Source organism: Etheostoma spectabile, chromosome 23 (assembly GCF_008692095.1).
Source record: "Etheostoma spectabile isolate EspeVRDwgs_2016 chromosome 23, UIUC_Espe_1.0, whole genome shotgun sequence".
NCBI classification, from domain to species: Eukaryota; Metazoa; Chordata; class Actinopteri; order Perciformes; family Percidae; genus Etheostoma; species Etheostoma spectabile.
In genome coordinates this window covers 1,013,876-1,026,050 of record NC_045755.1, presented here as the reverse complement: position 1 = coordinate 1,026,050, position 12,175 = coordinate 1,013,876, and the positions used below count along the sequence as shown (strand labels likewise).

The 12,175-nt window shown below is 40.6% G+C and overlaps 1 protein-coding gene across 1 annotated transcript in view; it reads right to left on the bottom strand.

The window, feature by feature from the left end:
* The window catches only part of LOC116673448 (EF-hand calcium-binding domain-containing protein 6), a 67,816-nt gene that overhangs the window by 2,732 nt on the left and 52,909 nt on the right, over positions 1–12,175 (bottom strand). Inside the window, exons 6-10 of the mRNA XM_032505799.1 lie at positions 8,067–8,185; positions 6,167–6,300; positions 5,634–5,782; positions 5,390–5,491; positions 1,857–1,947 (exon numbers count right to left, since the gene is read on the bottom strand). Coding sequence (XP_032361690.1) covers positions 1,857–1,947; positions 5,390–5,491; positions 5,634–5,782; positions 6,167–6,300; positions 8,067–8,185 — 595 coding nt within the window. The remainder of the gene's footprint in view (positions 1–1,856; positions 1,948–5,389; positions 5,492–5,633; positions 5,783–6,166; positions 6,301–8,066; positions 8,186–12,175) is intronic.

Below are 12,175 nucleotides of genomic sequence, written 5' to 3'. Positions count from 1 at the left end.
CACATACATACATACAGTACACATACAGACATACATACACACCTGGACTTAAATTCACACCTGTTCACTTTATCACTTTAGCACTGGACTCTACACTGACACTTTCATAAAAATTTATGTTTTCTTTGTTTATTTGACGAATGTTCTTATTGTTATTATTTTTATTGTTATTTTGTTGTCTTTATACTGTCTTTTTTATCTATTTTTTATTTATTTTTTCTTGCTAAAACTGCTGCTGGAATTTTCAATTTCCTCGCGGGAGTCATCCCAAAAGGATCAATAAAGAGAAGTCTAAGTCTAAGTCTAAGTCTAAGTCTGTGCATCCCACAAACCTGCAAGATGCTATCCTATCAATATGGGCCAACATTTCTAAAGAATGCTTTCAGCACCTTGTTGAATTAATGCCACGTAGAATTAAGGCAGTTCTGAAGGTGAAAGGGGGTCAAACACAGTATTAGTATGGTGTTCCTAATAATCCTTTAGGTGAGTGTATATCCGATGCATAATGCTTATTTTCAATCAAAACAGTTAATGCTACCATAAGAGCCGTACCGAACAGTTGGAAGCTTCTAATCTTCATTCGTAATATTGACACTCAAATTCTGAAATCACCACTTAGATGCTCCTTTGCCTATTCACTTTCTTGTCTTTGATGGAACTACAAAATAACTTTATCCTGATGTTCCACCTTAAATTGTGTCCTTAAGGGGTTACGCAGTAATTTATTTTGACAATGGCATTGTAGCCCTTTGGTGCGTGCTCTTTCTCTCCCCCTTTCCTTTCTATTCACTGTCACGATCAAATAAAGGGAAAAGACCCCCAAAAAATCCAATTCAAACTCTTATATTAAAGGGCTATTAGATTGGATTATATTAACACTATATATGTTAATGATGTTGTGTTCACTCCTTCTTATGGTTATGATACACAATACCTTATAAGAAGCACTGTAATATCATGATAGTACTACTATGAAATGGCACAATAGCGCATCTGATGTCTATGTTACACGGTGAATCATAGCAAGTTTTCCGAGCTGTTGAATGCTTCCCCAGAGAGAGTCTAAAAACCACAGTTGGCTTAGAACCTGCCTGAGTGAAAAACCTCATTATTGGCTGGCGGTGTGAGGACACTTTTGTTTGATCTCCCACCCGTTGAATAGATTATTAAAACAGTTGATGGATGGATTTTTTTTTCTCTCCCATGCCATTAAAAGGAAGAGATTTTGGCAGATAGATATGTGTGATTCATATCTGGGAGAGGCTTCACACACACACACACACACACACAACTTCCTCAAACTTGGAACCCAACCGTTGTTTTGTGAGTGGCGGCAGCAACATCAAACATAACTGTGAATTAATGGAAAATGCAACCCCCCTTCCCCTTAACTTTAGTCAAACTCCAAAGTTTTATCCAGCTGAAGTAGACTGATTTGAAATTAAAGAGGCAGAACCGGATGCGGAGGCGTGTTGAAGGGGACGGCTGTCAGACGAACATATGGCTAGTGACTGAGTGGCTAACCAGTGGCCATATGCAATCATCTAATCATGTTTATGGCCATCAAAAAGCTGTGGATGATGATTGGCTCATCTGTAAAGCTGTCTGGCATTTATATTTAAAGCATACACCTGAGCATGTGCCTTTGTCTCTTAGCAATCTGCTGCGATTAGTCCCTTGTGTACTGTCTCATCACATTCACAATCACTTCCGTCTTGTCTGTTACAACCAATTTTTTTCAAGGGCTGTGCAAATAAGGGAGAGGTTTGACAGCGTTTTAGTGCGTCTTTTGTACAACTAGGAGATTCACCACTTTATTAAAGTCTATTATTTCTTTTCCCCGTACTGACTCCTACCGTGCCCAGCAGGTGGGAAATCTCTTTCAATCTGGGGTGGACGTCCTGGACATCCAAGTGTTCTTCTTCTAGGACAGGCTGCTCCAAAGCCCTGAGACAGAAGATAGATAATAAATCAGAAGCAGGGCATTAGTGGTCGTTAGTTAACACCTCTCTTCAACCAGTAACCATTGCTTCAACTTGCCATAGCCTCAATTATCGTAATGGATCTTATCTTAAGCACCTTCAGCCATCAGTGTACTCCAGACCGGCCTTGGTCTTAAGTCCACTTTTTGAAGGTCTTGTCTTGGAATTGACCACATTTTTACTCTGCCTTGTCTAGGTCTCGGATGAAGAGGACTCAGAATTTTATTTCAAAACCAATCAATACCACACCTAGACTGAGTAAACCTCGCTCTGAAAACCTGCACGTTTAATTCCCCTGCTTCAGTTCACAGTTTTGCGGGAACCAATCACAAACTGGCTTTCTACCTGGCTTTCTATTGGCGGGTTTGAACACCATGACAATAGAGAAGCAACCAATCAGCTTCTTGTTAACATTCAACATAGCGGCCACAGAACGCCACCGAAGCTTGGCAACACATTGACCCTGCTGTCGCTTCTACATTTCCTGGATCATTGCTCTGATTGGTTGAAGGACTATCCGCCTCATGTACAGAGAAAATACAGAGCAGACTCCCCAGGCCAATGCTAAAAAAAAAAAAGCTGTCGGTTAACTGAGCTGCTAACGGAGACTTGGCTACTTAACATGCACATGAATGACGTCATCGGACCATCCTGATGACTGCATTCTTCATTTTCTCAAAATTTTACTCAGATCAGCCTTCTGAAAATATGTCCCCCCCGCCCCTCCCCCAGAGCAGTGTACTTGAATAGCCGTGCTGTCAGCTTTGTACAGTCACATTTACCTGGGCTTAGTGAACAGCTTTTAGTTCATGCAATGTAAAAAGCCAGAGGCAGAGGTGGGTAGAGAAGCCAAACATTTTACTCAAGTAAAAGTACTGTTACTTCAGAATAATATGACTCAAGTAAAAGTAAAAGTAGTCATCCAAATAATTACTTGAGTAAGAGTAAAAAAGTACTTGATGAAAAAACTACTCAAGTAGTGAGTAACTGTTGAGTAACGTCTGATTTATTTCTTAACACAAGCATCAATCAGACAGACAAAAATACAAAATAATCATATTTAGGCAAACTATTGTTCATCCAATCAATAAAATAAATTAAAATTAATTTATTAATTACAAAATAGCTTAAGTGAGAGACTTGTCACATTAAATTTGGATGGATACTGCATGTGCAAAACATTCTGTATGTAACCTAAAAGACAAAGATCCACCTCTCCACAGCCAAAACTAAAACCACCGCTACGTCTCCCCAGGTTAGATGTTGAGTTGTTGAATGCTCACATGTCCGTTTGTTTTGGTCGACACTGAAGGCACCGCATGATGTAGCTGCTGTTTCGCACTTTTCCTAAAAGGTAACCATGCTTTCACTATGAGGCCGGGGGGTTCCTCCACGTCTGTGTTGCCTTGGCGACGTTCTTTGTTTTGCTACGACTGTAAGGTAACACGTCCCGCCCATAGATATATACAGTCTATGGTCCCACCGCTGAGAACGAGTATGGTCACGTGACTGCTCAACGCCGTTTGATTGGTGGAACAGTCACGTGGTAGAGCCTTAAGCGGAAAACTCTCTCTCTCTCTGTCAAATTAAACATTAAAAAGAGACGTACGCGGGTAAAACAATGACGCGTAGAATACCAAAAGGTAAAAGAAAAGTAACGAGCTCCTTGTACCTAATATGGCGGAGTAAGGTCAGTTTCTTCTCACTAATCTACTCAAGTACAAGTTAAAGTATAGTGATTTAAAACTACTCCTAGAAGTACAATTCTTTTCAAAAACTTACTCAAGTAAATGTAACGGAGTAAATGGAACTCGTTACTACCCACCGCTGGCCAGAGGCAATGTATTTGGCCACCTAATTTAGAAGCAAGGTGGCCAAAAGTGTCCATTTTTTTGCTATTTACTATAAAGCAAAAGAATTTCTTATCCAATTACTCCATTAATTGATGGAATAATTGGTAGAATACTTGATTACTAAAATAATCAAGCTGCAGCCCTACACGGAACCCCCAATTCCCATAAAGTTTATCCAAACAAGATTAAATGCAGTCTCAACAATGTTGACAAAAAGAGAGAAATTCAACATTACTTTATGCATTTCTACTATGAACAGAAAATATGACACAACAAAAAAAATGTTGCTACAAAGTTCAGTTTGTGTGTGTGTGTGTGTGTGTTCACGTGTGCCTCACTGTGTGTACATGTGTTAAATGTGGACGTACGTCCTCTGTCCATGTTGCTGAAACACGTGCCAAAACAGATGATGAAAGGCATTGATTAGGATTAAGACTAGCTGTCAGAATAATAGTCCATCTGATTTACGGCATGGCAGTTCATCTGCGTGTCACTTTAAACTCTTTCTATAGATTTATACAGCGTCCGACTCACCATGCTGGATAAAGTAAAAGTCACTTTCCATGCCTTCTTGCCCGCAAACTCAGCAATAAAGTCTTTGTAGTCAAGCGTGTCACTCCCAGATGTAAGTTGTAAGTGTGTAAGTGTAGTTTCCCCTTGTGGGATTAATAAAGTATAATAAAATAAAATAAAAAATAAAAAAGTTGAGTGCAGATTTGAGATTTGAGTGCATAAGTCACTTTGCAACAAATAGCATACAAGATGCTAACGAGAGACTTCTGTAAAGTCAATACAGTAAAAATGGACCAACTTAACCAAGTTTGTTCACTGCTGGCTACAAGTTAGCATCAAACACAACAAAGGCTGTCAGTTGAATGTGGTTTTGAGCTAACGTTAGCAATCAAACAACCATAGATAGCTAAAATGTTTTTTAAATGACTGCTAGCTTAGCTACAAGCTAGCAATCAAACACAACAAAGGCTGTCACTTGAATGGCCTTGTAAGCTAACGTTAGCAACCAATCAACCATAGATAGCTAAAATGTTTTTGAAATGATTCCCATCTTCTGTTATTTTTTGTAATGATAAAAGTTGATAATTTTATGGATTTCACAAATTTCAGTATGACACGTTATGCTGTAAGCCGTTTAAATCTGAGCATGCGCAACTCAAACAAAGTGTTTGTGTAATAGGGCGCTCTCTCGTGTAACTGACATTGTTTCTCCCGTCTCCTTCTTCCTTGCTCGCAGTTTTGCAGTGCGCACAACTGTAACCATGGTATCGGCGTAACTTCTTAAATGAAAAAGAAATTACATATTTTTTGACAAAGTGGAATTTTGTTTTAGATCACAAACAGAACATCACAAAAAAGGAATATAAAAAAGAGAAGAAGAGAAAAGAAAATGCATGATGCAAACCAGGCAGGCGCGAGGCCCCCAGATACGTGAGGCCCTGTGCAATCGCACAGCTGGCACATCCCATGCGACGGTTCTGCCACAACCTGTGTAGGTTCCATTGTTTTTACAAAGGCCTAAAGCTATCACTTCAAACTGACCTGTCAGTGGGAAGATTTGGGTCCCCCTCGTCTTTGACCGGGCTCTTGAAGTGGCCCAAGAAGTGTTTCCACCTCACTGGCCCTGTTGCCCTCACGCCATAACTGCAAATACACAAAGTGAGAAATATTTTACACAGAATAGATGATAGCTGGCTTTTAAGATTTAAAGAGAAAAGGGCAGGGAGGTTGGTAGACAGGAGGGAAGAGAAAAGATTATAAATTAATAAAATATAGCTTTCCCTACTGGTTGGTCAGCTTCTGGAAGGAGTGAGGGTTCATGGGAAATATGAAGCTGCTGAGAATGGCCCTGAGGACATCCTGTTTTACCAGGCCAGAGTTGGTGGTGTCAAAGGCCTGCAGCGCTTGCCACACCGGGGTAGAATTCACACACATCTGATAGGCAGAAGAACAAACCCATATTTTACAGACAGACCTCTCTCTTGTTTTTTTTTCTCTCCTTAATAAATGAGTCATCTCTGGTTTTGGTTGCCATGGAGAGCATCCCAGTGCGGCTCTAGGATGAGACAGAAGAGCCAGCCCCGACTCTGCCGCCTTTCCAAATTAGCCGTGATTAACACACAAACTCAGGAAGCCATTTTTCCGGGCAAACATTTTAATTAGAAGTGTTCCCTCTGCCGTTTGAATCCTGACATGCCACTTAGAGCCAATTTAGGCCTCCGTCTTTAAGCAGGATAATGCAGGGGAGAAGGCCAGATGGTGACACGCAAACAGGGGGAATAAAACAAACAAAGTCATTCAGACAAGGCTGTACAGTACCTTGTCGTAGAAGAGAATCTGCAGCTCCCTGGGACGCAGGACTGATGGACCATCGTGTAGACTGGAACGAGATTCTGTTCTCTGCTTCCTCCGTTTAACTTTCTCAGGTGGCGTTGTGCCGCGGCTGCACATTTCTATGCAACAGAATCTCTTCAATAACTCTTGATTACAGTGTTTACTTCACAAACATGGTCAAGATAGTTAAAATTACAATTGGATTGTGATTCATTTTAATCATGTGTAGGTTTTTGGCCGTGCTGGTAGAGAATGATGGCAGTGTCAGTCAGTCATTCCACCACTTTGGTCCACACTTAACTATCTCCAAAACTATGTAATTGAATTGCTTTAAAATTTGGTACAGATACCCATGGTGAGAAGAGGATGAATTCTAATGACTTTGGTGATCCCCTAAAGTTTTCTCTTGCATCAAACTGAGGTTGACGTTTGAGATTGGATACATTTCTACGTTCAGGCTCTATGTTCCCCTTAACCCTTGTGTTGTCTTCCCGTCAAAATTGAAAATCAACACTTTTTATCAATGTTTTTAACTTTTTCTTAGGTTTTGTACCTTTTTTTCATCACTTATGACACTTTTTTTCCAATGTTAGTCACTTTTTTTGACGTTTTCAACACTACGTTATGTTTGGAATTTATGGTCAATAAACCTCAGTTATAGGAAATTATACCTAATGTCTGAGTTAGAAAAGCAGAAATTAAGAATGAACTCAAATTAAAAGAATGTATGTTGATGAATAATCACAGACTGGAATAAGTCAACTTTTACTCAATACTATTTCAAAAGCATTTCAATGTTTTTTCAAATGCTATAAATTTGAAATTAATGAAAGTGTAATTTTGTGTACTTGCCAAAGAGTGGAATTGAGTGGATTGTGTGGAATCAATCATGTTATTTTGGGTAATTACAACTAGGTAATTAAAAAGAACTTTGATGTAGGAAAACGGGTCAATTTGACCCAAGGACAAGGATTGAGGATTAAGCTGCCTACACATGATCCACGGTTTGTTTTCCTATGGGGAGAGCAGGGAAGACAACTCTGAGAAAGCATACCCTTGGCGTCAAAAGTTCAAATTATTTCAAGTTTTACCACATTGCCACTACACTAAATCCACAATGTTCCAGTTCTGGGAATCCTCCGTTGTCGCTCTAACCCTAACCCTAACGCTGCGCTGCACTTTGCCTCTCTGCTCAGCTACCTTACCTCACAGTTTTACAGCGGATCACGTTTAAGCTGAATTGTAATTAATTAGGCAATCCCGTGATCCTTAATCCAGCGCCATAATCAAGTTAACAAATGCTGCAGAAATGATTTCCTAAAACCCGGAAATGAGTTAGCATTTGTGCAATTCCGGTTCCCACGTCTCAAAGTTTTTTTCAAATTTTTTGATTGTTTTTTTGGTTAGATGCCTGAAAAAGGGTTAACACACGAGATTTTTCAGTAAATACCCTTCTAGTAATTTTTGAAGATTTTGTCTTGGTGGCAAATGAGATTACAGAGGTTGTTGGGGATTTCAGGCGTCACCATGAGTTTAGTAGTAGAGATTTATTTTGTGGGTTACATTCATTTACTATACTGTATATTTGAATGATTTACATAATTTAATGGATTAGGTTATTCTGAAAAACTGCCGCCAGTGCTCTAACTGTACCCACAGCCCTAAAGTAGCTAGTTGTAAGACAATAACGTTTGGATAACCAGTGTTACATTAGTATTAGCATTTAGCTGAAAACAGCCCTGTGCCAAAGTACAAGTGTGCCTCACAGAGCAGCTAGCATGGTTGTAGACTTAAAAGTCTTGTTAGCATCTCTGTTTGTGTTCCCTGCTGCTATCTCTAATCGTATTGTCATAAAATTCACATTTGAATTCCACTGTATCCATACCCATCTTAGTGCAGACTGGAGCAATCTTGAAGTTATGGTTGTCATCAAAGCCTAGCTTGTCCAGGAACAGTTCGTAGGAAATGGTGGAGCTGTTATTGGGACTGTAGTGATTCCACAGCCTTGAAAAAAGCAAGCAGATGCTGGGTGTTTATTTTTAGATAAATGGTACAGTTTCACAGGGGACCTATAATGTCAAGAGCACCCATGTCAATGATGAGATGCTGATCATGCTTTATGGACCATTGACTGTACATATAAAGTCTATGCCTGTGTAAAATGTACTGGACATATTGCCACCTGCTCATCAGATAGACACTCACACACATTCACACATCAGGGGCAACTCTGGGTTCGGTGTCTTGCCCAAGGACACATACACATGGGACTGCAAGGACAGAGATCGAACGGCCAACCATCCAATTGGCAGGCGACCCCTCTACCACTGAGCCACAGCCGCCTGTGTGTGTGTGTGTGTGTGTGTGTGTGTGTGTGTGTGTGTGTGTGTGTGTGTGTGTGTGTGTGTGAGAGAGAGAGAGAGAGTGAAAGAGAGAGAGAGTCCTAAGTGCTTAAACCAATTAAAGCCATTGAAAATGAACCTGTCACACACAATCCTCTAGAGCCACATCAAAAAAGTTAAAGAGCGTTTCTAGAGTGGATTTGACTGCAGGGCCTGAAGTTTTAAAAGTCAATTAGCTCTCTCATCCTAAGACAATGGCTGACCACAAAGTTAGTGCAAGTGATCTCGTCTCTTTAAGTGCCTTTATGCCCTTTTTGCAGCAAATGTTACACTTGAGTTTAAGGTTGGCCAGTATATTGATATTATATCAACCTATATATGAGGCTAGATATTGTCTTGAGTTTTGGATATTGTCATTTTGTGATATGACACAAGTGTTGCCTTTTCCTGGTTAAAGGCTGCATTACAATTAAGAGATTTGAGTCATTTTTCTTCGAACTCACCAGACTTACTAGCTGTTTAATTATGTGTATGTTTATAGGACAGGAAGTGTAGCTGGCTCCCAAAATGCTTGTCCCAGCTCAATAAGTAGTCTATGGCATCAGGTTTTTGTCATATCTCATTTGTTATATTATTTCACAAAAGAGATATATATCTTTGCGCACCAACTCAACAACCCGGAGATGAACAGGCAGCTGCAAGCATGAAACAAAAGATAGGGAGAGCCCTATATGGCAAGCCCTTTGAGCATGAATTCTAATTTCTTGATATCTCAGGTTCCTCCACAAGTTGGCTTTTTGTCAGCACTGGTTGGAAATTAGATTGTACTAGTTGGATATTTGGTCTTACTAGTTGCACAAAATCTTTTACTTATCACTTTTGTTCAGCAACTAGTGGAACATTTGTCTAACTAGTTAGAGCAGAAGCCTTAACAGTGACCCTGGGCAGCGTACTAGTAGCCCCAAAGTCCATAGTTACATACATACATACATACATACATACATACATACATACATACATACATACATACATACATACATACATAATTCAATTCAATTCAATTTTATTTATATTATCAATTCATAACAAGAGTTATCTCAAGACACTATACAGATAGACCCCACTCCAGAATTTACAAGGACCCAACAGTTCTAGTAGTTTCCTCCAGAGCAAGCAACAGTGCGACAGTGGCGAGGAAAAACTTTTAGGCAGAAACCTCGGTCGGACCCAGGCTCTTGGTAGGCGGTGTCTGACGGGCCGGTTGGGGTTAGAATGAAGAGTGGCAATAACAAAAATGTTACAGGATACATACTACATAGCTGCAAAAGCTGTAAACATGTAAACTAATAAATATGAATTTTGGTTACTAGTTTACAACTGAGCTGCGTCTCTGTACTAGTTAAAGCCTTTGTTTAGATTTATTATGACTTTATTAGTTCAGGCTTTAGAGGGTTAAACTTTGGCTAGAGGAAGTTCTAACTGGAGGGCCAAAAGAAAGCTTTGAAGCCCGCCTCCTCTTTAGCATTGTTTGCTACTAGTTAACAAGTAGGCGCTTCTGGTTAACTAGTAAACGTTTTGGACCCATGTACTTAACTAGTAAAGTCAACATGTCTCTCACTAGTGTCACTAGTAGGCTTTTTGGACATCAGTAGTAAATATTTTGAGGCTCACTAGTTAACTAGTAAGGTCAAAAGAGGCTTCAATTAGTTTACTAGTAAGCATTTTAGCTTTGAGATGTTTTTTACAGTGTGTTCAGGGGACGGGCAGATAGCAGATAGTGAGGATATGTTTTTTACAGTGTGTTCAGATAGGCAGCTAGCAGATAGTGAGGAGATGTTTCTTATAGTGTGTTCTGTGGACAGGTAGCTAGTAGATAGTGAGGAGATGTTTTTACAGTGTGTTCAGGGGACAGGCAGCTAGCAGATAGTGAGGAGATGTGTTTTTACAGTGTTTGGGACAGGCAGGTAGCAGATAGGTGAGGAGAGTTTTTTTACAGTGTGTTAGGGACAGGCAGCTAGCAGATAGTGAGGAGATGTTTTTACAGTGTGTTCAGGGGACAGGCAGCTAGTAGATAGTGAGGAGATGTTTCTTACAGTGTGTTCTGTGGACAGGTAGCTAGTAGATAGTGAGGAGATGTTTTTACAGTGTGTTCAGGGGACAGGCAGCTAGCAGATAGTGAGGAGATGTTTTTACAGTTTGTTTGGGGACAGGCAGGTAGCAGATAGTGAGGAGATGCTTTTTACAGTGTGTTCAGGGGACAGGCAGCTAGCAGATAGTGAGGAGATGTTTTTTACAGTGTGTTCAGGGGACAGGCAGCTAGTAGATAGTGAGGAGATGTTTCTTACAGTGTGTTCTGTGGACAGGTAGACGTAGAGATAGTGAGGAGATGTTTTTACAGTGTGTTCAGGGGACAGGCAGCTAGTAGATAGTGAGGAGATGTTTTACAGTGTGTTCTGTGGACAGGTAGCTAGTAAGATAGTGAGGAGATGTTTTTACAGTGTGTTCAGGGGACAAGCAGCTAGCGATAGTGAGGAGATGTTTTTACAGTTGTTTGGGGACAGGCAGGTAGCGTAGCAGATAGTGAGGAGATGTTTTTACAGTGTGTTCAGGGGACAGGCGCTAGCAGATAGAGGAGATGTTTTTACAGTGGTGTTCAGGGACAGGCAGCTAGTAGATAGTGAGGAGATGTTTCTTACAGTGTGTTCTTGGACAGGTAGCTAGTAGATGTGAGAGATGTTTTTACAGTGGTGTCAGGGGACAGGCAGCTAGCAGATAGTGAGGAGATGTTTTTACAGTTTGTTTGGGGACAGGCAGGTAGCAGATAGGAGGAGATGCTTTTACAGTGTGTCAGGGGAACAGCAGCTAGCAGATAGTGAGGAGTGTTTTTTACAGTGTGTTCAGGGGACAGGCAGCTAGTAGATAGTGAGGAGTGTTTCTACAGTGTGTCTGTGGACAGGTAGCTAGTAGATAGTGAGGAGATGTTTTTACAGTGTGTTCAGGGGACAGGCAGCTAGTAGATAGTGAGGAGATGTTTTACAGTGTGTTCTGTGGACAGGTAGCTAGTAGATAGTGAGGATGTTTTACAGTGTGTCTGTGGACAGGTAGCTAGTAGATAGTGAGGAGATGTTTTTACAGTGTGTTCAGGGGACAGGTAGCTAGCAGATAGTGAGGAGATGTTTTTTACAGTTTGTTTGGGGACAGGCAGGTAGCAGAAAGTGAGATGTTTTTTACAGTGTGTTCAGGGGACAGGCAGCTAGCAGATAGTGAGATGTTTTTTACTGTGTGTTCAAGGGACAGGCAGCTAGCAGATAGTGAGGAGATGTTTTTTACTGTGTGTTCAGGGGACAGGAAGCTAGCAGATAGTGACAAGATGTTTTTTACAGTGTGTTCTGTGGACAGGCAGCTAGCAGATAGTGACAAGATGATTTTTACAGTGTGTTCAGGGGACAGGCAACTAGTAGATAGTGAGGAGATTCTTTTTACAGTGTGTTTAGGGGACAAGCAGCTAGCAGATAGTGAGGAGATGTTTTTTACAGTGTGTTCAGGGGAGCTAGCAGATAGTGAGGAGATGTTTGCTGTATGTGACAACAAATGTTGTAGCCTACAACACGCGTGACATTCCTTAGAGCACCTTTAACTAGTAAATATTGAA